The 27,865-nt window shown below is 41.1% G+C and overlaps 2 protein-coding genes across 3 annotated transcripts; both read left to right on the top strand.

The window, feature by feature from the left end:
* On the top strand, positions 1–13,958 carry LOC103714761 (uncharacterized). 2 transcript variants are annotated; one of them, XM_008802153.4, is made up of 13 exons: positions 1–715; positions 796–871; positions 1,827–2,032; positions 2,182–2,268; positions 2,361–2,453; positions 5,302–5,456; positions 5,608–5,692; positions 5,779–5,865; positions 5,937–6,056; positions 6,877–6,978; positions 7,058–7,228; positions 7,310–7,410; positions 13,543–13,958. In XM_008802153.4, exons 1-11 carry the CDS (start codon positions 356–358, stop codon positions 7,223–7,225), a joined length of 1,539 nt encoding a protein of 512 aa, XP_008800375.2. In that variant the 5' UTR covers positions 1–355; the 3' UTR covers positions 7,226–7,228; positions 7,310–7,410; positions 13,543–13,958. The 2 variants fall into 2 exon arrangements, with proteins under 2 accessions (XP_008800375.2, XP_008800373.2); XM_008802151.4 differs by having other exon boundaries at positions 57–715; positions 1,806–2,032.
* A 4,873-nt stretch (positions 13,959–18,831) lies between these two features.
* Positions 18,832–21,334, top strand: LOC103714760 (inactive LRR receptor-like serine/threonine-protein kinase BIR2). Its single transcript, XM_008802150.5, has one exon. It carries the CDS (start codon positions 19,018–19,020, stop codon positions 20,872–20,874), a length of 1,857 nt encoding a protein of 618 aa, XP_008800372.1. The 5' UTR covers positions 18,832–19,017; the 3' UTR covers positions 20,875–21,334.
* The last annotated feature ends 6,531 nt before the right edge of the window (positions 21,335–27,865 follow it).

Here is a 27,865-nt window from a genome sequence, read left to right as displayed (position 1 = left end):
ATGTCTCATATAGAAGATGCCCAGCCCTGCCTCAATGACTAATGGCTCGAAATAGTATGGCCGCAATAAATTTAGAGCTCTAATTTCTGATCAAAAAAGTAGCTCTAGCTCTCATCAAAATTCGTTTCAAGAAGGCGAGCGGGTGAGGGCGCCCGCGTAGGAGCAGTTTGTCAGAAGGCCCCTTCCTTATCCCTCGTGCCGGGCAAGCCAACAAAAATCCGCGCCCAACCCGTGCCTTCCCCTCGTCATCAACAGCAACGCCACCGGCCACTCCCCTCCTCTCCCATATCCTAAGCTACCCCATCCCTCTCCTCCATTCCCAACCCTAACACTAATCCTAACCATAAGGATCGCCATGGACGCTGCTCGCCTCCTCACCCCCTGCTTCTCTTCTCCCATTCGGTCCTCTTCTTGTCGACCTCTATCCCTTCTCTCCGGCGCCTTCCCAAGTCCCACGCTGTTCGCTCCAGTTCGATCCGGACATCGCGGGAACCTGTGCTTGACCTGCGCGGCGGAGACCCTGGTCGCCGGATCGCAGAGGGAGGAAGGGAGCTCGCATGCGCTCCGAGGCGGGAAAGGACTGGAGGCCGGAGATCTCGAGTCTTGGTTGCACGCGCACGGCTTGCCGCCGTGCAAGGTGGTTCTCAAGGAGAGGCCTTCTCATGACGGGAGGCGCCGGTCGATCCATTATATCGCGGCAAGCGAAGATATTGAGGTAGTTTACATGCATCTTGGATCGCAATGGGTTTTTTTTTTCTTTGGTTCTTGGGTAGTGAAATTGGGTCTTGTTGGCAGGCTGGTGATGTATTATTCTCAATTCCGAACTCTTTGGTGGTAACTCTGGATAGAGTTCTTGGAAACGAGACGATTGGTAAGGGTTCTATGCTTCTTTGCTTTTTCTCTATTAATCACTTCATTTTGCCCAATTTTGCGTTGTATGGTTGATGGAACTGGAATCTGCTCGAGAGGCAATAGCATCATGTCTCGGTTCAATGGTTAATATGCTGACATCACTATTCAGCATTATCTTCCTAACAGATCCCTTCATTGACTTCCTTTCAGAAGGTGTTCCTAATGCAAAACTTATAAAATATTTCTGGGCTGTAAAGATCAGCTTTTGATCAATTGCATTTTCAGATATTAAAACCCTCAAGGCCTCAATTAGATGTCAAATTGTGTTCTGTTTCATCGAGCCATTTGGTGCACGTCTTATGAGCTGCCTCCCTCCGCATATACGACTTCTATAAATGTTCGTGTTCCTGAAGTCTGAAGATAAACGAAAAATGGCCTTCCCCTTCACTCATATTCACCGCTTGCAAAATTCTCAAGCTCCCATATGTAGGAAAATTCTCTTGGCACTTCACAGTTAGAATCATAGACCCATTTAACTTTGAGGGCATCAACTAACCAGGATAGTTCTTGTAACTTCACTTTGTTTTATTAATTTTCTTTATTTATTATTAGTCATCCTTTTTATAAGAGAATATTATTGTTTTATAATGTTTGTGGTGTTGATATCTCTTGACATGATCTTGCAACTCCAAGGCAGATTGAATACCACACTCGATTTCATTTTATGATAATATGGGCTTGATAGAGTGCTTGAAGTCCCCAGTCGCTCCATCTCTCGTGTGAGGATGACCACTAAGGCAATAACAATCATGGTATCAAGCAATAGTGAGCCTTTAATTAGGAAACATGACTTGGCTGTGGTTATTGTTTTCTTGGTCATTAAACTTAGATAGTTAGGAATCATCTAGATAACACTCATATCTGCTGGCTCTAATTGATAAACATGGCGTTAGTCAACTTTTTGTGTTGTGCAGCGGAACTCTTAACAACAAACAAGCTATCAGAATTAGCCTGCTTGGCACTATATCTCATGTATGAGAAAAAACAGGGCAAAAAGTCTTTCTGGTATCCCTTCATTAGGGAGCTTGATCGTCAACAAGGAAGAGGCCAGCTAGCTGTGGAATCACCACTTCTATGGTCTGAAACTGAACTGGCTTACCTGGATGGCAGTCCTACAAGGGTAATTGTTTTTTGTTGGCTTAAACTACCAACAGTTGCCTTCAGTCAGATGTTGAAATTTGAATAATGATCCTTAGAGAGTCTAACTTGAGTGCCAAAGTTCTAACAAGATCAAGGGACTGAGAAAGTCATATGATGCCAATGGTTTAGGCTGAACTTCTTGAAAGGGATGAAGGAATAAAGAGAGAGTACAACGAGCTTGATACAGTCTGGTTCATGGCTGGCTCATTATTCCAGGTCTTGTCTCTTTCAAACTTCATGTGTGATGCTTTGATTTGGATTTTGAAGCTCTAGCTTTTGTCGTTCTTATAGTTTTCAGTGCTATGCAGCAATACCCTTTTGACATTCCCACTGAAGCTTTTCCGTTTGAGATTTTCAAGCAGGCATTCATTGCAGTTCAATCTTGTGTTGTTCATTTGCAGGTATTTCTCATAAAGTATCCATATTTTTTGAAAATGCAGGTTCAAATATCACTTTTGCATGATATGATGGTATCTATACTTTTTAAAGCTGAAAAATTTTATGTTTTATTTGGATGATGGTTAAGTATATTATGGCAGTAAAATGTTCAAATGAAATAAAGGTCAAGTTCAGTGATTGTTTCACCTAAGAAGGATAAGTTATGTAACTTCACTCTTCAAAACCAGTAAACATATAGACTTGACACGTTTAGTCTGGTGATGCTATGCCTATTTTCTGGATAACCAAATCCTTAAGTCTGGAAGATGAGGTGTTGATGATTGAGTCTGAGATTCCTTTTCTTTTGTCCTTTCCTCCCTTTTCTCGGTGGAGGTGAGGTTGTGGGGAGGGATGCTACAAGAGTTCAGTCGATATTCCCTTGTATTTTATTACACAAGTGGTACATGTTTTGATCTTTTTCTTTTCCCAAACAATATGATGCTCATCATTCCTTTTGGAAACTTGGGACAACATACTGCATATCTGACGTGAAATTGTGATACTTATCTAGAATGTATATGCAACATATAGGATGACTATTTGGTTCCCATACAATGCTTCATTCTGACTTTACCTGGAAGAAACACAATATTCCACGGTCAAATATATTTCTTTTATTTGCATAAATCAGAATAGAATCATGTTTAGGTGCATTTTTGGAAGAAAGAAAACTTTTGGTAGGATAGATGTATGAAGGCACAAGTTTTTTGAGTTACATATACTTCCTCATTTATTTTTTCTTGATAAACTGAACACTCATGAATGTGAAATATTAGAAGAGACATTAGCGATCGGCAAACTGGAACAAGGGGGATTTTAACAAGTATAAGAGAGGTAAGATTTAAAATCAGATAGATATTCAATAATTATGGAGACTTGGTGAGCAAACTGAATGTATTTATTAGTGACTCTTTGAATGTAATCTTGAAGGCTAGGGGAATGCTTCATGAATAAAAAAATGGAATATTGTTACTATTCATGATAAAGAAGGCATATTGTGGACACTAAGCGACTTGAAATTAACTTTACACCATGTCAGGAGGTTATGGGAGAGGGTTATCTAGAAGAAGACATTGAATTCTAGAATTCCATTTTTAACCTTGTGCTATCATGGTCAAGACAATAAAGTTATAATTATTCTCTTTCTTCTTTGGTATGTTATAGGACTCTGGGATGAGAATTCACCTTCTTCTGGTCATGGTTTCAATCTTTCAACTTTATTTTATTATCTTTTCCAGATCATTGTTTTCATATTTGAAGATCCCATTGGACTAGATAAAATGTCACCTTTCATCTTCAATATATCTTGTACAGCACCTGATCCGCACAAACTATCTATTAATCACAAGGACTTTAACATAAATAAATATCTTTAAATAGGTTTAAGAATGTTGAGCTATGTAGAGGAGCACCCATGGAGTGTTTTTTAATTGTCCATTACTCTTGAGAGTTGAAGAATTGACGAGGCAATTATAAGACCGGTTTTGCTTTATGAATCAAAAAAATGGAGAATGAAGAAGGCATGCAATGTTGAAGATAGATAAATGCAAATAGGGAATATTGTTGTGTGCGTGCGTTTCTGTTTGGCATGATGGACTTTGTTAACGGTAGAGAAATAACAGTATGTCTAACAAAGGAGAAGGGGGCAAGAATATCCATAGTTTTTCATTTCTATATAAAAGTTGATCTACATATCCTCAAAATTTTTTCTTATCCTGAAGGGGCTTCTAGCTAATGTAATATAACCATAAATTTCACTATTTAGTAAGAATACTTTCTTGCTCAAAAATAATAATAAATACTTTCTTGAGTAAATTACAAACTCTCCCCTTTGAAGCTTACGTTTATCACACTTACATCCACTAATTTGTAAAACCTACACTTACACCCAGTTAAATTGACAGCATTAGCGGAATCATATACCTCATGTGAAAAGTCAAAATTACCCTTATGTAGGGAGGAGCATGCACATGTTTTCTTATGTCTTTGGGTGGATATTATGTCACTTAAGGTTATTTTGGCTATTTTTGAAATTTTTTCTAATGTGACGTTTGGCTCCCATTTAGGGTTAACTATTTGACGAACGTTCCGTTAAGTTATGGATTAAAATTGTTGGATAAAAATAAATCTCACTGGGGTAAGTGTAGGTTTTTCAAACTATTTGATGTAAGTGTAATTTACCTCTATTCTTAGGAGTTTTTTTGTAATTTACTCTACTTTCTCAGAATCTCTACCTATTTAACACTTGTAGAACTTCCTTAGATCACACTTACAAAAATAAGTATAAGATTTTTTTATGTAACAAAAAACTTCTTGTTAATGCTAAGTAACCCATCCTCAGTTGTGTGCCATAATTTTTTTTTTTTTGAACAATATGGATTTTGAACTTCATCGTGCCTTGCAACAAAGGGTCCATAACACACTTTGTCCTTCTTTGAAATGGAGTATGTTTGCATTAAAGGGTCCAATTGTTATTTGGAATCAGCTAATTGTATATGTGATAATGATGGAAAGCAGTTGCAGCAAGAGTTAGGAAATACCCTAGAATTACAAGCCCCACTTGTTTCCTGCCTTAGGAGGAAAAAAGAGAGACATACTGGATTATAAATTGTCTCCATAAACTGTGAGAACATGACTCTTATTTTCCTTCCTGACATCTTAGAATTTTGTAGCAAAATGTATGTTATTTAACACACAGATGTGCCAAATTGCAGTATTTTCTTTTCTGTGGTGGTTGATCTGATAAAAATTGCTTTCTAGAATAAAATAAAATGCTAACGTGTTTTTTATTCTTTTTTAAATTGAGAACAGAAAGTCAATTTGGCTCGAAGGTTTGCCTTAGTTCCTTTGGGGCCACCATTGTTGGCTTACAAGAGCAACTGCAAAGCAATGCTAACTGCTGTCAGCGATGCTGTTAAGTTGGTGGTTGATCGTCCATATAAAGCTGGGGAACCGATTGTTGTATGGTATCCTATTTATCTCACACTGTATAAGTTGCTTACTCTGCTGGTGGTTGCTTCTGCATCCATAGGTTACCAGTGCTTTTAGACACCCACTTTTGCATGTACATGTGCAATATATTATGCATAGACATCTCAAGCTTTATAGATTGTATAGGTGTGGACCGCAACCAAATTCAAGGTTACTTCTTAATTATGGTTTTGTTGATGAAGATAATCCATATGACCGTGTAGTGGTTGAGGTGAAATCCAGGTTCCCACACATGTAAATTTTACATTTTCTCACTTAGCTGGTGTGACTTTCTTGTATTTGTCATTTTTGATATAGGCATCCCTGAATATGGAAGATCCTCAATTCCAAGAAAAGAGAATGGTTGCTCAAAGAAATGGAAAGCTGGCTGTCCAAGTTTTTCGTGTATGTAATATAATATTTTTGTCTTATGGTTAGCAGTGAGCATCACAGCGTACGCCCTTTTTTTTTTCAAGGTGTATGTGGGAAGAGAAAAAGAAGCTATCTCAGAAATGCTGCCTTATATGAGATTAGGGTATGTTTCAGACCCAGCAGAGATGCAATCGGTTATTTCTTCTCAAGGCCCTATCTGCCCTGTAAGTCGACAAATCCACCTAAATTTGGTATCATTTTATATAGAGATTTTTTTAAAAAATATGACTGAGCTGGCAACCACTTCTCAGATGTATTATGGAATGAATTACTTAATTATTTCTCAATCATCAGATTGTGTGATACTTTAAAACTTAAGAAGAAACAAACAATGAATAATTGTCTTAGGAAAATAAACAATGACATTATTTTTTTAATAATGTAACCTTCAATTTTGGTTTTACATAAATGCAAATAATGTTGCTTTTTGTTTCATTTTGTTTTTAGACATTTAACTTTGTGTAGTTATTGGTAATTTCTTCAATAATATGCTATTGGTATGTTTATGGAGCAAATTACAAATTGCAGACTTAAGTTATTTATCACCTGATCTCCATCTTGAAGTATGCCTGCTATAATAATACTAGTATACTGCAGGATTTTTTAAGTGTAAGCAGCCGCAGCTGATTCATTATTTCTTTATTATGCTTTATTGATCAATATTTTATTTCTAAATATTGAAGTACTGAACCACAGTTTTTTTTAACTTTCAAGATTTGCATTATTTTGTTGTTTCATGGTTACATTTAAATTGTTGGATGTGAGTAGACTTAACAGTTCATCTATTAGTCTGCTATTTTTTTTTAGTTTATTTTCTACTTCAGATTGGTTGGTAAGCTTCTTATGCACTAGATTAAACATTCTGAAGCGAACTTAATTGTTATTATGAGTAGTATTCTTAGGAAGCTCTTTTTCCTGATCCATTCAATCTTTCCTGTAAGTGAGAATCATAGTATTCATGACTATTACAATTTATTAGTACAGGTGAGCCCATGCATGGAGCGAGCAGTATTGGACCAACTTGTTGGTTATTTTGAGGCTAGGTTGGCGGGCTACCCTACAACCTTAAGTGAGGATGAAGATATGGTAATAACTCTGAGAGTCTCCACTCCTCTTATTTTAAATTGCAGAATTAGTGAGCCATTTGTCATTATATGGTTACCAGTTGAGAGATGGCCATTTAGATCCGAAGAAGCGAGTCGCAGTTCAGCTTGTAAAGTTGGAAAAGAAAATGCTACATGCCTGCCTTCAGGCTACATTTGGATTCATAAATCAATTACCAGACCACACTGTATCTCCCTGTCCAGCTCCTTTTGCTCCTCAATTGAAATAATAGGTACCAATAGTGATCTCTCTCTCTCTCTCCACTCTCTTTTGTTACATTTGACTGTGCTGAATCCAGTCCTTTTTCTTGCAGACCACCTATCCCTAGCAGCTGTCTAATATGATAAGCCAAGCAAGTCAATCATAACATTTTAGCTTTAACCAATTGGATTGCCTGTGGGGTGTACCATTCAGGTTAGCCTAGTCAATAATGGAACTGTTAGCTGTTACTTTTGACAAGGGTTCTTACGTATGTGTATTTATGGTTTTTCTTGATTCAAATTTCAGTTACGTAGAACTTGCTTTGTGAATGATCAGTGGCTTATAATATGCTAGTTTGGTTTTTATGCTTGTTGTGTCAGCTTGATAATTCTAGATAATTATTTGACATACTTTAATTAATATGGCAACAACGCTAGCAACATACCAGTGCTTTATTTTTAACTAGATGTTGAGGTTTTTCTCCCATCCTTCTCCAAGTTAATAACTATAGTAAAAACCAAGTCGAAAGACTACACTCCTTTAGAACATATATTGGTTATATTTCTGTTTAGAACCTATGGTCGATCTGTGGATGTGCATATGAAGGTGGTAGAATGGAGTTATAAGAATATCAGATGAAAGTTTTTCCCATAGATGAATGCTTTCATAAAGAATTGGCAAAAAAACTCACTAAGGGCCTGCTTGGAGATTCCTATAGAATTAGGCTGAAAATCCTGTAGGAATTGGGATTGTTGGCCCATCTAGTTTGCATTTTCTAAGAGCCTATCTAAGCCCAACCTAGATCTTAGCCTTTAGGCTGCAGGAAGAAAAAAAAAAGACCTATGGAGGTCTCTATTTTCTTTTTTTTCTTTCCACAGGATTTGAATTGGGTGGTGTTTAGTTGATACATGGCTATACTTAAATGGACGGCCTAATCCACGAATCCTACAGGATTTTCAGTCTAATCCTGTAGGAAAATCTGGACATGCCCTAAAAAGAGCGATGTTCCCTTGGAATGGTGAAATAGAATGTGTAAAACCAACCTTGAAATGGATGGGGGCAAGGGAGATTGGTTATGTTGTCTCATACGTGATGTAGCCCTGGTTAAGTGGATAGATTGGGAGTGGATATCTTGGTGCAGTATGATTGTTGTTGGTTCAAAATTAAGATTATTGATTAAACAATGATATGTTTTGTGCCTTACTGATGAGAATAGAAGGGAGCGAGGGGGGTGCTTGAGTTCATACAAGAGTTGGAGTCCTCTCCATTTCAGGCCGAACCAGAGAGGGCCAGTTCAACAATCACGACTGCCTGTGTACTAGTTCAACGATCATGATTGCCTATGTATGGCACAGTGGCCAGGATTCTATGGGTTCCACACCGTGCGCTGCCCCATGTACAGCATGAGGCCTATACAATCATGGAGTTGTGTCATTCATAGACGTCATGATTATTGAACTGGCCCTCTGCTGTTCCGCTCGAATCGGAGAGGATCTGAATTCTGAACTCTTTATACAAATCTAGAATCTTGGGACTGGATGCATGATGCCACTTGCATGCAAATACTGAAATCAGTATATTCAAGGAGCTTGGCTTGATAAGAGAGATCAATGGCGAACTAGATCAAGAGTGTTAAGCTGTCTGCGGCAAAAAGTCAAAGTCTTGCTAAGGTGGAATATTAGATCTTTGTCACAGAAGTTGGATCACACTGTTTTACTTAAGAAGACCTCGGTTTAGGCAGCAAGTCTAGAGTGGTTTTGGAGAAGCTTGATTTCATGCTGACAGTTGGCATAATTCTGAAGAGCTGATTCATTCTTAACCATGGATTGCATGTTTAGATTGAGAGAAGGCTGATGTAGGCATGAATGGGCCTAATGATGGACCATAATTACTATTGTTTTAAACCTTAAAGATTTATTATATGTGTATTTTGGGATCCCTAGGGGTTCTCTCCATCTACTTTTTTCGGTGATTTTGCTTCAACCACTGAGATTTTGTCTCATCATATCCTTTTTGGGTCTATTTGGTCCTGCTTTGAGCTTTTGATTTTGTTACTAATTCTAGCTAGGATAAACGGTTAGTTGCCAATGTTGGACGTCCCCACTTTATGAATAAGAATACATATCAGGCAGGTTGAGTGCCTAAGGTGGTCTTAGTCTTGACCCACATTACTAGATATTTGGCTCAAGCTCAGCATAGCCTGTGATCAACCAAACATGTGTAGCCCAAGCTGAGCCCAATGAGCAATAAGTGAGCTTGACAAAAATCGGTTTAGGCCAAATTAGCTTTGAGACTTCCTCTTCTGGTAACAGATAAAAGATTGTAAGTAATCCTCCCACCCACTCTTCAATCATGGTTCTATAATAGCAAAATTGTTCCAATAATTTATGTGTATCATGTGATTGCTGGACTAATCCTGTAAATAGCCATTAGCTTGTATTACATAGGCAAGTTTTGGTTTGCATTTATACGTAATATGATACCTAATATATATGTATATATACACACATACATATACGTATATACATTTACATATACGTGTATGTATTATACTGCATAAATATTGGGCCACGTTGGGCTGAGCTTCGAGCTTGCAACCATTGGCCCAAGCTCTGCCAATTCAAAGTCGGGCCAAAGAACCAAGTGCAGCCCAACCCATGAAGATATATGATCATCATTTATAATGTGGGAAGGGTCGAGTGGTCCATGGGTTGGCCTAGCCCAATGTGCATCTCTATTTATGTAGAATGAGGGGCTTGGGCTATCAATGCCCCATACCATGGCCAAGGGAATGGCAGGTAAGGTGCTCCTCGCAGAAAAAGGAAAAAAGATGGAAAAGATGCTAGAGGAGAGAAAGAAAGAGGGAAGGATGAAGGAAAGAGAGAAGAAAGTAAAAGAATAAGAAAAGAAGAAAGAACAAATTGAAAACACATGCATAATCCACTTGCTAAAAGAGGAATGGAATAGTGGGTCTTGGTCCTTAGTTTTACTGAAATGTGCTAGGTTCCTCTAAACCAAAACTTACATTAGGCCCCAGCTCTCACTCCTTTTTTGCATCTCCTAGTGTTGTCCACCATTACGATAGCAGTTAAATTTCGTATAATAGCATACTTTGCTCATAGTCCATAGAAATCAATACACAATTATATAACAAAATAAATATCTAATCTAGAGATGTAAATGCTGGTACTAGCAAATAAACACAAATTGAGAGATACATCTCTTTGCTTGGTCTAAACCAACTAAAAGTAAATACTTACACAAATAGGATGCACATTGTGTCGGGCGGCCCATGGGCCACTCAATTCAGCCCACATTTTAACTGGGTTGGCTGAAGCTAGGTCCCAAATTTTTGACCCAACTTTGAATTAGGCTGAGCTTGGGCCAACATTTTGTGGGCCTGATAGCCCAGCCCAACCTGGCCTGATACTGTATGGGTGTATATATTACTTAGCATAGTACATATATAGAATAAATACACTATTGAACCGTGCCTATATAATATAAGCAATACTCGGTGTTGTTTAAGGGACTATCTCTCCAATCACATGATACGCATAAATCATTGTAAACAATTTTGGTATATATAGTCATGATTGTGTAGGTGGATGGGAGGATTCCTTGTACATCTTTGTTTTGTTACCAAAAAAACAGAAGTTTGAAAGTTCTCTTAGGCCAGTTTGATTTCAGCCTGAGCTCATTTGTTTCTCATTGAGCTGAGCTTGGGCCACAATGTTAGGTTGAATATGAGTTGGGCTAAGCTTGGGCCAAGTATCGGGTAACATGGGCTGAGCCTGAGAAAACATGCCCATTGTGCATCCTTATACACAATTAAATAAAGAATTGTATGCACATAACAAGGTCAAGCACTAACTTAGAGGGGTAAACAGTTGGGTTGGAGAAGTAAACACTTTGATCAGAAAAAACAATTGATCAAATATCCACTCTTTGCCTGCCTGAGATCGCAAAGTTAAACACTTGCATTATTTAGTAATTTTTTTCTTGAAAATAATACATTATCATATAATGATATAAATAGTTAATCTAGAGTTGTTCACTTTTCCGCCAACAAATGAACACATATTGAGAGATCCACTTCTCTGCCTAGCTAAGAAAATAAGTGCAGAGTGAATATTAACTTAGAGGGGTAAATAGTTACTTTGGAGAAGTAAACACTTATATCCAGAAATAATGGGCTAATGAAGAACATTTTTTGTCAAATAGGCTATCATGTTGAATGGTATGAGTAGTGGAGGGTTCTAGAATAAATTTTTATTGAGATGGAGGCTGGTCTTACTTGTTTAGGACTACATAGACCTTGCATAATTTTCTGTATGAAGTAGGGTCAGGATCTACTTTCACCAAAAGGGAATAACTGCATCTTGAGTTGACTGCTCGGCATGTGCAATTATGTAACTAATATTGGCTTTGATCTGGATATGCCAAACATTAAAGGATGTGATAATTGCAGAAATTGCATTTAGAGCAAGCTCATCCATAGTTTTTATTTATGCAAGGTTATCACAGGCAGCTGCCTAGGTGCCTAAGCACTTTGGCAGCCAAACCTCCTAGGTGCCTGGTGCTCTCCAAGTGTCCAGAGCAGGGGTGGCCATCCACATGCTAAGGCTGGCACATAGATAGGTACCTGGCCGCCTATTGTTGCTTTTGCTCCCCACAGGCATCTGTATCTAAATTTATCAGATAATAAGTTTCCAAATGTCGTGGCATGTTTGTTATGAAGTGTATTTACCTTTTAGTAAGCCAGGGCGCATTAAATGGATCTTGGAGTGCATGTCTTTGTATGTTCTATCGTCTATGTGGCCATCCTTGTGATCATGTGTTCTTTTTTTATGCAACTAACTTTTACTCTTCAGTTTTGTTTTTGATTTTTATGATTATTCCCTAAGATATTAATTGATGCTAGAACATGTTTGCTGCTTGGAAGCTTCGGATCATGTGTTAGGTATTCGAGCTCTTCTCTACGGAGGTGCGGCCATTGTTAGATCATCATTATTCTCATCTTCCAAGCCTTTTCCCATCACATATGGTATTGCCTAGGGAGCATGACGTTATGTTTAGAAGTTCCCATTGAAGAATTGAGCAAATTCTATGACTGGCTGTCAACTTTACACACACACATCGAAATCAAAAAATAAGAAGCGTATATGTTATGTCATGCTCACAATCGTAAGCTGCAAAAAATACCCTTCTTTAAAGTGTGGAGAACCAAAGGGTCCAATATCTGTGTTCTTGCTATATTGTGTGCTTGACATACTAAACTGTGCTTTTTTTAAAAAAAAAAAAAAATCAGTTATGTCAGAAACGAAGGGTTACCTGGTCTCCAGAAAAAGGTTATTCCTGATTTTTATGAGATTAGCAGTGGAATGACTTCTCACTGGAGATTCTTTTGTTACTAATGGAACCCATGTTAAGGAAAGGCAAAGCAAACTTGTTTGTGGTTTGTCTTTTCAATGTAAAATCTTCTAAATGACCAGTTAAGCATGCTTACACTACAAAGTCTGCATTATTGACTAGGCTTATGCAGTTGCACACTAGCCTGCTAATGTTGCCAATCCAAATTAAATAAAGTTGAGTTGAAACTTTGATAGCATCTAGATAATTTTTCATGAAATAGTTACATAACCTCTGATTTCAAGAACAATTCATTCATTTAGTTGTATTTTGTTTCATTCACAATCAGCTAAATGACTTTTGTCAAGTCGTGTATATGTATATGCAAGCTTCCAGATGAATCCAAGCCCAAAGTCTGCATTTACTTGTCAAGTTTGTAGTTAGTGCACCAGGTTCTGCCCAAGTTTTCCAGACAAATCTAAGTATATAGTTACTTGACACCATAGTCATGTATTACCAAACTGCCAATTTGCTGATTGGTAAACCTTTTTTCATCTCTGACATGTTCTTTAGTTATACATTGAACCTTTCAGCCCATTAGCATGATCCATACAATCCTAAACCACCACTTAATACTTTTCTTTTTTCTTTTCTTTTTTTAAATTCTGGAGGCCTATGTGCACTGAACAAATTTATGACATGTGATCAGTTTTTGTTGGCCTCATCGAGATATGCTGTGCCATAAACCTGACCCTCATGCTGACCCTATTAAATAGATATTTTTCTCTGACGTTCTGTGCATGTAGGGCTGCAATACACAGAGCGTTCCTTTGTCTATTAGCATTCTTTTGTTTTTGCCTCAGCAAATTGCATAGCAGGTTCCTGCAGTAATTGATTATTGTGATTTAATTTAAATTTGTCACATTTTTTCAATTTCATATCATAGATCCATGTAAGTTTAATAGATTGTTTGTTCTGACTGCTTTTTCCCAGCTACCTCGAATTCAAGTTACCGACCCGATCGCCAGATACTATGGCCTGAAGCGTGGACAAGTGGTACAGGTCATCCGACCCAGTGAGACTGCAGGTAGATACGTGACATATCTATATATTGTGTGAGTTATGCCAGATTTTAGAATGCTCTGGTGATGCTCCTGTAGCTGTTCCATCCAAGCCAAAGTTTATAAAATGTAGCTATTTATACCCTAATGATGATGCCTAAGATCCTTGTATGACAAATTATGTTCAGAAACTTCTTTCCTCATATGGTAGGTGCTGAAGTCGTACTTTCTTTGCTAGCATAAGATCTACATGTATTTTGCCCATTGGTAATTGACTGCGTGATGATTTGGTTCCGATTTCTGCTTAAATAAGCAAAAAGCCCTTCATCCTGTGAATATTTGTATAAATGGTAGTTATGGTGATTTTGTTTGTCTGGTGCTTCGAAAGTTTCATGCAACGTAAACTAAGCCAGGACTCGTACTCTTTTTTCTCTCGTTTCTGAGGGAGCGAGGGCTTCACTGAGAAACCAGGGAGAGGTGGTTTTGGGTCTGTTTTTAATGGGGGCGTTGTCTGATTCAACTTTGTGGCAATGAAGAAACTTGAAGGACTATGTCTGATTCAACTTTGTGGCAATGAAGAAACTTGAAGTACTAAGACAAGGAGGGAAGCACCGAGACAAGGAGAAAAGCCCTTCTTGTCTTAGAGTTGGTGTGTCATAGAACTGTAATGTCATAGAGATGATATCCTCCTGCTGCCATCAACATTGAAGTCTGGTTATGGATAGCAAACCCAACACCATCATTTACCCTGCTATCTAATACACTGCCATCGAAGTTAATCTTAAGGAAGCCAGAGGGTGAATCCTCCTTGGTGAAGTAAATCACCCTGGAGGATATAAGGACTATTGTAAGGGATGCATAATTTTCTCCAGCTATCAAAGACCACAACAAGTAGTATAGATGAATTTGTTGGCACGTAGCCGAGCTTTCCTACTCTGATCCACGCCTTCAAACATACAATCATTCGTAGACAACCAAACATGATAATTGATATAACAAATGATGAACACCTTGACAACAACTTTACTACTCTGAGATTGCTCTTTTAGATGCCCCAACGACACGTTCAAGTAATAATGCCATGGTTCCATGGTTCCAGGCATCTTGTCATACCCTGCAAGCTCTCGAGCAATGCAGAAGAACATAGCCGACTGCATCCTCAATCTCTGGGCAACACTGGTAGAGGGGATACGCAAGGTTTTAAATAGCCAGTAGGGCTAAGGATCTTATACTTACAGAGAGTTCACAACTGTTCAATATTTTGTAAGATACTTGTGGTGGCTTGATTTGTCTCATGCTTCCAGCATTAATTAATGGCAAAAAGCTCAATTCATCTAAGGTAAACTGAACTACTTTCTTTTCTTCCTCTTCTCTCTGGATTTTATGTGCACACAGGATAGTTTTAAACCAAGTCCATTAAATCTCCGAATTGCAGAAAGCTCTCTTTTCATTGAAACAATCATTAATAGTGGGTTTAATTGCTCGAAAATTTCATGTTCATTATTATATTAGCCAAGAAAACAATAAAGGGGTCACCATCATCTCTCCATAGTAGAAAAGAGCTGCCTCATGGGATCCTCGTGCATGATAGCTTGCTGAAAGGATGCGGATGGAGTCTTAGCATCTAAGCACGCACGATCTAGGATCATATCTTTTTAATATCTTGAAGTGGTCCGGTTCGATAAAATATTTATGGGCAACAAGAATTTAATATAAAACTTGTTCTATTTATCCTACTCGGAGAGTTAGAGACAACAATGATAGTAGAGCTACATTTTAGTTGACTTATAAATACAGTAAAATCATCCTCAAAGTTAGGGTACATAATTTCCATAAAAATGAAAAGTTCTAATCATGATGGAGGTATTTGATAAAAGAGCAATCTTTAGGTTGGGCTTTTTTTTTTTTTCCTTTTAAAAGCTTTCCTCAATTCATTAACTATAGAAATCTAGAAATGCCAAGTAGAAACCAAAATAGCAGTTACTTTTCTTCATTATAATAGTTGCAACTTGTAAATAATTGTTTGTGAAATATAGCAGTTGTAACACGTAATTAAACCATCAAAAGAGAAGGGTAGGCTTGGCCGTATTCAAACCCGTTAAGTGTGAGCCGCCGTTGTACCAAAAAAAATAAATAAAAATAGAAAAAGATAGGAGTGGCATAGACACAGCTACCAATATAGGTATCAAAGAGTAAAAGCCGATTTTGGTTATCAAGCATGTTATTGTATTATAGCAGGTTATCAAATGAAGATGGCTAAGAAAGCAAATGAATTATAGTAAGTTAGCAAATCATAAAACCTACTTTTATAGTCCTTCATGAACTTCACATGCATGAAAGATGAAGCCAACCAAAATATGTCACACCAACGAGCGTAGTAGTTCGATAAGTGTACAGTAAAATATTTTTTTAAGACATTTCTAATCAAAATTTTAAATTTTGTAGGATGGAGCTGTTTCGATTTTTTTGTAGAACGGAACATGTCACGATCTCATCCTATCCTGACACTTGAGACAATGAATGTCCCATGATGTGCCGATCGGGATGCTGAACTGATAGAAGAAAAATCCTATTGTTGTGACGTATGGGATAGTACCTTGTTTCGGTTGAACCCTTGATCAATCATTTGGAAGCTCATCCTACAAGCACCACCATAGCCATTTAGCAACTGCGGATGAAAGATCCAAGAGATTCTCTTATCTTACCACAAAGAGAGCAATGTGCTGATAAACTTGATAAAACTGGCATTGTATTTCTCGAGATTTCGTTTATTGCATCTAAATTTTACTCATAGCTTGGTGGCTAAGACTGTGGTCACCTTCATCTAGAAGATGGTTTGGGGCTGTCTTCCAACCAAAAGTTTGTTAACTCGGCGTGGCATGCAGATCTCTCAATGTTGTGAGGCTTGTGCAGATATTGAGTAGACCACCGAGCATGTTCTTTTGCAGTGCCCGAGAGCCCGAGAGATATGGAGGAGGTCACCGGTTCCACTACCCGATGCGGTGGTTTCGGTGCATGACGTGACTCGCATGCCGAGAGATTTCATGCGGAGCCCTTGGTTTGCAGGGGCAGGGATTCTGATGGTATACTTGTCCTGCTACATTTTGTTGGACAGGAACGCTGGTCTGTTTGAGGGGAGGAGGATGTCTCCAAGGATGGTGGTGGATAGAGCGGTGATACATGCGAGGGAGGTTTTGGTGGTTGCCGATGTGTTTTCTTCTGGAATGGCTAAGAACACCTAGGGTACTTTTCACGCTGTTTCAGCACTCCGGTTTGTCCTTGTTTCTTGGGTACCCCCACCCCTTAGCTATCTCAAAGTAAACTTCGACGGCAGTAGGTCAGTGGATGGTGTGACTGGAGGGATTGGTTTTGTGATCAAGGACCATCTTGGTAGGATGATAGCAGGAGGAGGACGGCACACGCCAAGGCTTACAATAGTCGGGGCTGAGCTGCGGGTAGCCTGAGAGGATATATCCTATGCGAGGTTGGTACTTGGTGCCGAGCGGGTGTACCTCGAGGGAGACTCCTCCATGGTGATCGATTGGATCCGAGGGGCGGATAGGTTTGGTGATGGTCATCCCCTTATCCGGGAGACTCGCAGGATGGCTTAGATGTTGGGCGGCAAACAGGGCAGCAAACTGGGTCGCCTCCTATATCGCCCGGCACTCCGGGGATTTTCTTTGGACGTCTGCTTCAGATGTTCCCTTTCTTTTGTATTTCTTACTTTTCCGTGATTTGGTAAGATGTACTCACGTTAGAGTTATATGATATGAGTAGCCGCTTTTATCAAAAAAAAAGAAAAAAAAGAAAAAGGATGTGGATGGAGTCTTAGCATCTAACGCATGCATGATCTAGGATCATATCTTTTTCATATTTTGAAGTGGTCGGGTTCCATAAAATATTTATGGGCAACAAGAATTTAATATAAAACTTGTTCTATTTATCCTACTCGGAGAGATAGAGACAACTGCATTTTAGTTGATCTATAAATATAGTAAAATCATCCTTAAAGTTAGGGTACATAATTTCCATAAAAAAGAAAAGTTCTAATCATGATGGTGGTACTTGATAAAAGAGCAATCTTTAGGTTGGCCTTTTTTTTTTCCCCTTAAAAGCTTCCCTCAATCCATTAACTATAAAAATCTAGAAATGTCAAGTAGAAACCAAAGTAACAGCTACTTTTCTTCATTATAATAGTTGCAACTTGTAAATAATTGTTTGTGAAATATAGCAGTTGTAACATGTAATTAAACCATCAAAAAAGAATGATAGGCTTGGCCGTATTTACATCTGTCAAGTATGAACCGCCATTGTACCAACACAAAAAGAGAGAGAGAGAGAGAGAGAAGGGTAGGAGTGGTATAGACCCACACAGCTACCAATATAAGTATGAAAGAATAAAAGCCCATTTTGGTTATCAAGCATGTTATCCTATTATAGCAGGTTATCAAATGAAGATTGCTAAGGAAGCAAATGAATTATAGTAGGTTAGCAAATCATAAAACCTACTTTTATAGTCTTTCATGAACTTCACATGCATGAAAGATGAAGCCAACCAAAATATGTCACACCAACAAGCGTAGTAGTCCGATAAGTGTACAGTAAAATATTTTCTTAAGCTATTTTTAATCAAAATTTTAAATTTTGTAGGATGGAGCTGTTCCGATTTTTTCGTAGAACGGAACATGTCACGGTTTCATCCTATCCTGACACTTGAGACAATGGATGTCCCACGATATGCCGATCGGAATGCTGAAATGATGGAAGAAAAGTCTTGTTGCGATGTATGGGATAGTACCTTGTTTCAGTTGAACCCTTGATCAATCATTTGGAAGCTCATCCTCCAAGCACCACCATAGCCATTTAGCAACTGCAGATGAAAGATCCAGGAGATTCTCTTATTTTACCACAAAGAGAGCAATGTGCTGATAAACTTGATGAAACCGGCATTGTATTTCTCGAGATTTGGTTTATTGTATCTAAATTTTACTCATAGCTTGGGCCTTGGTGGCTGAGACTGTGGTCACTCTTAATCCAAGAAAACCACCATTACCATCCCTTCGCTCATACTTCATCTCTCTCTCTAAATTCATAAATTTCGCCATAGAGTGGATTCCTGGGTGCGACTTTCTTGGTCTTCCACCCTATTTCACGCAACTTATATTATAAATAAATAAATAAATAAATAAAAGCAGCAGTGGTTCTCCACCTCTCTCATTCTGCCATCAATCTTCCAGCCAGAGTCAAATTTGACCGCCGGCACGAATCGTAAAGCCCAGCTGTCTCCCCAGCCCCTTCACAGCGCCGGACGCCCTTTCTCCCAGGCTCCCAGCCCTTCTTCCAAGTTCCTGCCAGCGTTCGTCTTCTTCTCTTTTTCCGAGTCCAGCAGCCTCTCTCTCCAGCCTCCATGGCGATCCCTCGCCGCCGGGCCATCTCTTTCCTCCCGCTCCTCCTCCTCCCGCTCCTCCTCGTCCTCTCCGTCGCCACCGACGAGGACGACGTCCGCTGCCTCCGGGGAGTGCAGCAGGCCTTGTCGGCTCCCGACGGCGGGCTCAACTGGAACTTCTCCAACAAGACGGTGGGCTTCGTGTGCAACTTCGTCGGCGTCTCGTGCTGGAATCCGCAGGAGAATCGCGTCATCGCGCTCAGCCTCCCATCCATGTCCCTCTCCGGCACCATCCCCTCCGCTCTTCAGTACTGCCGCGCCGCCACCACCCTCGACCTCTCCTCCAACTCCCTCTCCGGTCTCATCCCCTCCGACCTCTGCGACTGGCTCCCCTTCCTCGTCACCCTCGACCTCTCCTCCAACTCCCTCTCCGGCCCCGTCCCTCCCGAACTATCCAAGTGCCGGTTCCTCAACGCCCTCCTCCTCTCCTCCAATTCCTTCTCCGGCCCCATCCCCGCGTCTCTCTCCCAGCTCAACCGCCTCAAGAAGCTCGATCTCTCCAGCAACCAGCTCTCCGGCCCCATCCCCAACCAGCTCTCCTCCTTCGATTCCTCCTCCTTCGCCAACAACCCCTCCCTCTGCGGCCACCCCGTCTCATCCGGCTGCGGCCGCCGCCTCACCCGCACGAGCCTCATCATAATCATCGCCGCCGGCGTCTTCGGCGCCGCCGTCTCCTTGATCCTCGCCTTTGCCATCTGGCGCTGGTGCTTCTCCGGCACGCCCTCCTCGAGGAGGAAAAAGAGTGACGGTCGTGATGCGGAGAGGCTTGATGGGAGCCGGTGGTGGGCGGAGCGGCTGCGGAGCTCGCACAACCGGCTGGTGCCGGTCTCGCTGTTCCAGAAGCCGATCGTGAAGGTCAAGCTGGCGGATCTGATGGCGGCGACGGCGGATTTCCACCCGGATCACATCGTCACCGCTGGGAGCGGCCGGACGGGGACCTCTTACGAAGCGGTGCTCCCCGACGGCTCGGCGCTGACGGTGAAGCGGCTCCATGGCTGTATCCTGCCGGAGAAGCTGTTCCGGGTGGAGATGGGCCGGATCGGACAGCTCCGGCACCCCAATCTGGTGCCCCTTCTTGGATTCTGCGTTGTGGAGGACGAAAGGCTTCTTGTCTACAAGCACATGTCTAACGGTGCCTTGTCGGTGGCTCTCCGGTCGGCCGGCGAGGAGATCGACTGGCCGGCGAGGCTCAGGATCGGGGTCGGAGCTGCCCGGGGTCTTGCCTGGCTTCATCATGGATTCCAGGTCCCCTTCCTCCACCAGAGCATGAGCTCCAGTGCTGTGCTTCTTGATGAGGATTATGAGGCCAGGATCACCGATTTTGGGTTGACGAGGCTTGTCAGGCCGTCATCCGGCGACGGCCACAACACGAGCCCCTTCATGAATGGGGATTTCGGGGAGTTCGGGTATGCGGCGCCGGAGTATTCCACCAATCCTCTGGCCACCACCAAGGGGGATGTGTATGGGTTTGGGCTTGTTCTACTGGAGCTCGCTACTGGGCAGAGGCCGACGGAGATCACCAGCAATGCGGCCGGGGAAGGGTTCAAGGGGAGCTTGGTGGATTGGGTTAATCAGCTCGCTGCTGCCGGTCGAATTGCCGATGCCATCGATAAATCAATCCGCGGGAGGGGACATGACGGTGAGATCGTGCAGTTCTTGAAGGTTGCTCTCGGGTGCGTCGTTGCCCAGCCCAACGAGAGGTCTTCCATGTATCAGGTGTACCAGTCTCTGAAGGCCATCGGAGAGGACCATGATCTCTCGGAGCAGTTTGACGAATTCCCTCTTGTTTATGGCAAGGACGATCCGGATACTATGTAGTTGCTGCTGCTGCTGCTGGTGTGTATTCACGTCCCTCTTGTGTTTCCTGGAAGCCATGAAAATGGTATCATTACGATTAACGAATGGATGGTAGGCTCTGTCTTGCTGTTGTTTAAAAGTCCTTATATAACTTTAATCCATATGTACTATTGCTGTTGTATGATCATATGCTACAACGCCCTTTAGCTTTCTCGATTCCTTGAACTGTAATCCTGGTGGAGGAGGAGGCTTCGGGTACGGCCCGGGGGGGGGGGGGGGGGGGGGGGGGGGGTGCTCCCTCGTTGATGTTGTGACATGCCCTTTGCCCTCATAGCGAGGGAATTCAAATTAGTTTTGTCAAGAATCTTGTGTTGAACAGTGCTCTCTCTGTAGCTTACTTTCTTGGTAGATAGCAGCACTCACTGCTAGTGCAGCATGTAACTTTTTTTTTCCGTGTGATAATATGCTACTTCTTTGTTAATTGGTTATCACAATCACCTGTTCATAGTCTTACTCATTATATCTGTCAGTTGCTGATTGTCTTGTCTTCTTTTTACAACAGACTGTTGCTATATAGACCACTGTTTGAATGCTTAAGTATCAACAACATGCACTATCTGCTTTCTAGGACTGCTTCAAGCAAGATTGGTGGATTTTAATGTCTTATACTAGTTATAAACTTTCCTGTTCTGTTGTTCCATTGATGCTTGCTTTTCTTGTTAAGCAATAAATCGAGTCTCAATGTCTTTTGTACTTTTCTTATCGATTATTGGCTTGTGAGTTGGGATTGTCTGGATAACAGCTTTTAATGTTAGTTTGTTTTCAATTTTTTCCTTTTTTTTTTTTTTAAAGTTTAGGCTATTTTTCCTTTTGTCACTTTGTGGGACAGCTTTTCTTGGCCTGACGTATCTTCTGCATTATGTTACTTCAACATGATGACATTGCTGAATCTGACATGTATTTGGTGTTATGTTACTTCGAAGTGACTGATAGGCAGGAGTTTTTTTTTTTGGTAAAAATAGGCAGGAGTTTATCAGTTACTGACTTATTACCATTTTCCTCATTTAGTGCGACTTCCATCTCTAACGTACTCGTTCCTCATGATTCTATGTTAATATTCTCATCTCTGCAACATTCATTTCTTTTGCTTGAATCCTCGTTATTGCTCAACATTTTGAGCCATATATTGTTGAGCCTTATTGTTACTTTATTAAATTTTCTCCTTAGTTGTCTTAGTTTGCATTGGTCATGTCACTACCTGAAAGCGCTTTGCAATTTCTTCAATCTATAGCTTTAATTCTACTACATGTGATTTCATTATCTCTCCACTCTGCTGTGCAAAAATAAAACTGTTCGCACTCTGCCATCTCTTGTCCATTAATCTTGATTGGTTCCTCATTTTCATTTTTTGTTGAAGTTGCGCTCGATACACTCAGCTTCCATTCTATTGATATTAGGCCCTTATTATCTAAAGCATATAATATGTTTTTCTAGTACAAGATGATGCTACTAATGATCCGAAGCTAAATCCCATGACATTCAAGATCCTAAGCACTCACTCAACCAATTAAGCAATGTATCGTGGACTCATATTCTCTTTAACAGTTCACCTTCAGTTCTACAGGTTACCATGCAAGTTTCTTTTAGCATGAGACACCCATACCTGGTGCTTGTGCTTTTAAGGTAAACAAGTTCTTGATTACCTGTATTCTTGACTTTCAACCACAACAGGATACGGACACACATTTCAGATTAAATAAACCTACTCTTGCTTAATTTTTAATATTTTGTAACATGAGAATCTTTGTTGGCCCAGAGATGCAACATTCAAATAGCAAAGGCTAGTGTCCTGACTTGGCTTAGTCAAAGGTTCTAACTTCCCTTCATCCACCAAGACATGAGTTTTGCACGATCCAATCAGTTTGAATTCAAAGTAGCGATCTCACATAAGTTCTCTTGTTCACTAGCTTGTTAGCTGACATATAACATTACTTTGTCAATGTATCAATTCCATTCACAAAGTTCTAATACCTGCTTCATCATCCATCACGAAATACATGTTTTCTTGATGGTTCATGCTCACTACCTTTCTACTTGATGTTTATTTCTTTATATGCATTCAATTGTGAGCGTTATTCATCTATTTGGTGTGCTATATTAATTTGTCCTAATCATTTAGTTCTCGCTTGTATGCTATTGTAACTCCCTCAACAGTGATTTTTGATGTCAGTTTGGATGTCCATTTTTATCGTATTATTCAGTTTATAATATTGGAATATTGATCTGCTATAATGGCATTGCAATATTAGCATTTAGAAATGTTGGACACATATATCTTCTATTTTTGTGTTTTTTGGTATTTTAGAATTTATCCATTGATAATATTGTGTCTTATCTGCTATTTTGGATCAGTTTTATCGCCGCACTGTCATAACAGAACAAGAAGGAAATATCCACATTATTTTTTTCCAAAAAAGAAACTGATAATGTTTATCGGCTTAGATCCTTTGACATAGAGTATGAAGCTAGATGCTAGGGATTGAGACTGTTACAGTCAAACCCACTCTAAGGCACAGAGACAAGTGCTGACAGAATTGAGTGCTTTCTATATTGCACAAGGTTTCTACAAAGTTAAACCATACTCTTATTGTTTATGAAATAAGTGGCTAAACTCATCTATACCGATCAACATAATATACTGTTTCCCTTATGTGCAAAGATCTGTCCAGAGAAATGTAGGGCTTTCTGTATTTTCTTTCAATTTTACTACAATTTCACAAATATTAGATTATTCCCTGCCCATCGTGAATCCCCTTAGTGAATTATAGAAACTCTAGGTTCTTTTGTCAGTTCACTTGGGATTTCAGAGCAAACTCATGCTCAGCTTACATTGTGATATAAGGGTTTAAATATATGTTCATTGCGGACTCTCCGAAACTCTTTAGTTGGTATCGGAAGTAATTCTAGGAGATCACAATGTCAAGAATTTAAGTTTTGGTTTAGTCCAAAGAACCAGCTTGTAACCAGTAATTAGATTTGTTAGCCGAAAAAAAAAAACTTGTGATTAGATGTTCAGACTACCATCAGGCCAACTTAAATTGGTATTGATATTTTCTTTCTATAAGTTTATTTCCCTGTTCTACCCTATTTTATATTGTTTATGGCTTAGTCCTCTAATACTTCTCTACTACCACAACTTGATGCCTGCAAAGAACAAGAAGAGAGACTCACTTTCAACATGAAATAATGAAGGGAAGCTCCTTTATGGCAGGTGGGATCAAACATGTAAATTTTGCCCTTGTTCAAACTGTGCTGATATCTCACATCTGTTTCTTAAAACAAAACTATCTGATAGACCATCCATTCAGGAGGTTCATTTTTCATGCTTCTGCCTCCTGTCACCATTCCATCATGATAGCTGCTTATTTGTTAAATCACTGTTAATTGAGTTTCCATCCTGAGAAAATAACCGAGGTAAGCAAGCTCACGAAACATTATCCTGTGTGACATATCAGGTTTTTTCCCCTGGTTATCCGTATTCTCTGAGAAATCCCATTGGCCTTTCCAGGGTGCATCCCGGATTTATGATAGGATATACTGCACACATGCTTTATAAAGTTTCGGTTTTAATAATTCCTTTCTGATTATATTAATAAATTTTCAGATTGCTCATGACTGTTGAGCAAGTTTGAAACTTTGGCTATTTGCCTTGTTGTATTTGTGTTCTCATGTTTCCTGGATGCGGACTGCAATGCTGGCCATATGGATGTGTAAGTTTGCCTCTAGAAATATGTTTGTGCAGCGAGTTAGTGGTCTGTGGTGACTGTTCCTACCAAATCTTCAATGCTACGTTGCAATCACAGTCATGACCCAAATAAACAAACTGTGTTCTGTCAATTAAACGTTCTTTAGCCTGTTCTCTAGTCTTTTGTTTTGCTTGCGCTGTGACTTTGAATTGGGACTTAAAAAATATTGGAGTCAGACGTGGAGGGAAGGAAAACCTTTTGGATTGTTAGAAGGGTACAGGGCAGCTAGCAAACATCAACCATCTTGAATCTGTGTTCCTAAACGCGGTCAAGAATAAGGACTTTTCTTTGCAGGGAATTTCAGAGAAATGACATGGTTGAACTGATCACAGGTTGACGATACGTAAGGCGCTTTCAGTCAGCTTTGAATATTCATAACCCATAAAAAGGGTTGGAATATGTAAACCGAATCGATTCGCACATTGTTTTCATGAGGAAAGTCTTTACAGTGGGCTCCACTGAATTTCTTCTTATATGAAAGCGGATGGTCTTATCGTCATTCTCTGATTCCAAATACTGATGCATAAAAGCTTCAGGCCTGGAGTGGAGGACCTGAGGTTCTCGAGTAGGGGCCTGATGGAGCAAGAATTATTGACTCTCTTTAAATTGTTATCCATATCACCGCTGTAGTCCGGTGCTTGTCATCATGTGTGGTGATGCATCCATCAAGATGGAAGGCAGAAATTTGTGGTGATATATATATATATATATATATATATATATATAACAGCATGGAGGGGAAAAGGAACAGACTCAGACTCTTTTAAAGAAATTTTTCTGAATGGTGTGCAGCATAGAAGTTAATCTAGTCAGCAGCACTGTTCGTCTTTTGATGGACATAAGTGGCCTGTAAGAAGCTAAAATCTCTTATGAGCCTACAGATATCTCGAAGCAGTGGATGCCGGCCAACATGGCTAGGTTTGGATCCTTTTGCCGGACTCGATATATGACCCTTTTCGGGATAGGTTTGGATATAGGGTTCTTTCAGTTTGGGTGGATGCTGGCGAGAGTTTTTGATCTAGAGTGGTCAGTCACTTTATCATTGGTTCTCTGGTTCTTTTGGTAGACACCAAGGTTTGTGCAGTCATTGGGGTATGAATGTAGGTTAGGTCAAGTTTGGTCATGTGAAAGTATGCTATGGTTAGGTCAGGTGGGGGCTTGGGATTTGACCTATTGGTGGCTCTGGGCCGACTTGACCCAATCAGATGAGTTAGCGGCCAGCACGGCATCTATTGTTGTTCTAACTTCAACCGGACCTGACTCATCATGATGGCAAAATTCTGTGATCATTCCATGCGATCGTTGGGTTCTGGAACCACAAAAAGGTCGCACCAATTAAGGGGTATTGGAGAAAAATGAAGATGTAGTAGTGGGGTTTTAACTCCCCTAGAATATTAAAGAGTTGTCTGCTGATTAAGACCGAAAAAACAGCTAATAATGAAGAAAGAAGTTGCGTTCAAGTTAGGTTTTGGAAGTTCCATGTCAGAATCACAGGATAAGATGAAAGTGATAGACAAGTAGTTTAATTGATATGGATGAAGATTGAGTAGGTAGTATACTTGAGGGAGGAAGGATCCGTGTGGTTCATGGGGTTGGCTGTGATTCACGAGGGGTGGGTTGGATCATGATGAGCCTGCCACCTTGGTGCTTCATCAGAAGAAATAACATTGTGTGCAACTAAACAATGACCCATAGCTTTTTTTCTTGAGGGAGTGGGTTCGTTAACTGTGCATGATACTTGTTAAAGCATGATACTTGTTAATTTACTTCGTGACATAGTCCTGAGTGGGTGGCCATGCATAGTGTTGGGGGGAAAAAGTGTCGCAACGCTTTGGTAAGCAGACCCCTCCGAGCAGAGGCCCACTGAGCAAACCTCCTCCGGCTTGGGGACACTCAGTCTTACCAACCTGAGGACGCCTGAGTTGCACACTGAGATTACGTCCACCCGCAGCACGGCCGTGCAGACAATTAATGTGTAAGGGTCGTGCAGACACCCGGTTCACTCAACAGTCAAAACGCATGGCCCTTGCAGGCCCCTGGGCTTACTCAACAATTAAAGCGTATGGTTTCCGTCGCCTACGGACATCGAGTCTCTCACGACAAATCCGCATGCCTACAAATGATGGCGACTCCGTGATGACAGGCTCCGGCCTAATCTCCTACCATGATAGCATTGACTTACATGATCAAGCATTAATGACCAATTGTACGACAACCAATTTGCTCTGTCACGTCACAGGTAGCCCGATCCTCCCTATAAAAGGGGAATTCCTCCACTTAGGGAGGGGGGTTCTTTCCGTCTCACTTTTTCTTTCCTCATACAGACCCATGACTGACTTAACCATCGGAGGGCCGGCGCCGGAGAGCCCGGCCACCGGCATCTTGTAGGTCTCCAGAAGGACGCCGCCCGCCGACGCGCCGCCACCCAGGCAGCGGAGCTCCTCTTCTCTAGCCGACGGCCGCCCCAGGTCCAATTTCCAGCAACAGTTGGCGCTAGAGGAAGGGCCCGAGTCGCGACCATGAAGCTGAGAAGCAAGGGAGCTTCCAATGCCTCCCGACGTCCTCCACCTAGCCCCGGACACTCTGTCCAGAACTCGGCACCTCCGGCCGATTCGACTCCCCAAGTTCGGTCGGAGCAGTTTGATGCCCTGGTGCAGCAGGTTCAGGCCTTGGCCGCCGCTGTCTAAGGCCTGCAACCTAGGGGCATCCCGGCGGCACCACACCCTCCGGCCTCAGTTCAGCCGGTGCCTCCTGTAAGCGGACTGCCCCTCCCAGGCCAAGATCCCTGTGCTCGGGCCTCCCCCTGGGGGGAACACCCGGTGAGGGGTCCTGGTGACTGGCCACAATCGTCAGAAGCCGAGTCAGTCCTAGGGCAACCTGCACCAGAGCGGACCGCTGCGGCGATCCCCCCGAGTGATGAGCTCGACAAGAAAGTCGAGAAGCTGGAGCGCCAGATTGAGGCGCTCCGCGGCAGGAAGTCGGGACGTGATGGTGACTTCGAGTTCACCACGAGGTCCCCCTTTTTCCAGCAAATTGAAGATGAGCCGGTCCCGCCAAGGTTCAAGATGCCTCAGGTGGAGCCTTACAACGGCAGGACCGACCCCCTTGACCACTTGAAAAGCTATCGGGCCTTAATGGCCCTGCAGGGAGCCTCGGAGGCTATGCTTTGCAGAGCTTTCCCAGCAACACTCCGAGGAGCAGCCCGG

Source organism: Phoenix dactylifera, chromosome 13 (genome assembly GCF_051530095.1).
Source record: "Phoenix dactylifera cultivar Ajwa chromosome 13, Ajwa_hap1_PhDact_Kaust_v1.1, whole genome shotgun sequence".
Taxonomy (NCBI): Eukaryota; Viridiplantae; Streptophyta; class Magnoliopsida; order Arecales; family Arecaceae; genus Phoenix; species Phoenix dactylifera.
Note: the sequence above shows the minus strand (reverse complement) of the source record. Positions and strands in the feature narration are given on the sequence as shown.

Bases quoted from the DNA above. Each gene is read 5' to 3' on its own strand.
- LOC103714761 (XM_008802151.4), top strand. From the start codon at position 356: ATGGACGCTGCTCGCCTCCTCACCCCCTGCTTCTCTTCTCCCATTCGG. The intron at 6,057-6,876 runs GTAAGTCGACAA...TTATTAGTACAG, and splicing joins CTCAAGGCCCTATCTGCCCT to GTGAGCCCATGCATGGAGCG. The intron at 6,979-7,057 runs GTAATAACTCTG...TATGGTTACCAG, and splicing joins TAAGTGAGGATGAAGATATG to TTGAGAGATGGCCATTTAGA.
- LOC103714760 (XM_008802150.5), top strand. From the start codon at position 19,018: ATGGCGATCCCTCGCCGCCGGGCCATCTCTTTCCTCCCGCTCCTCCTC.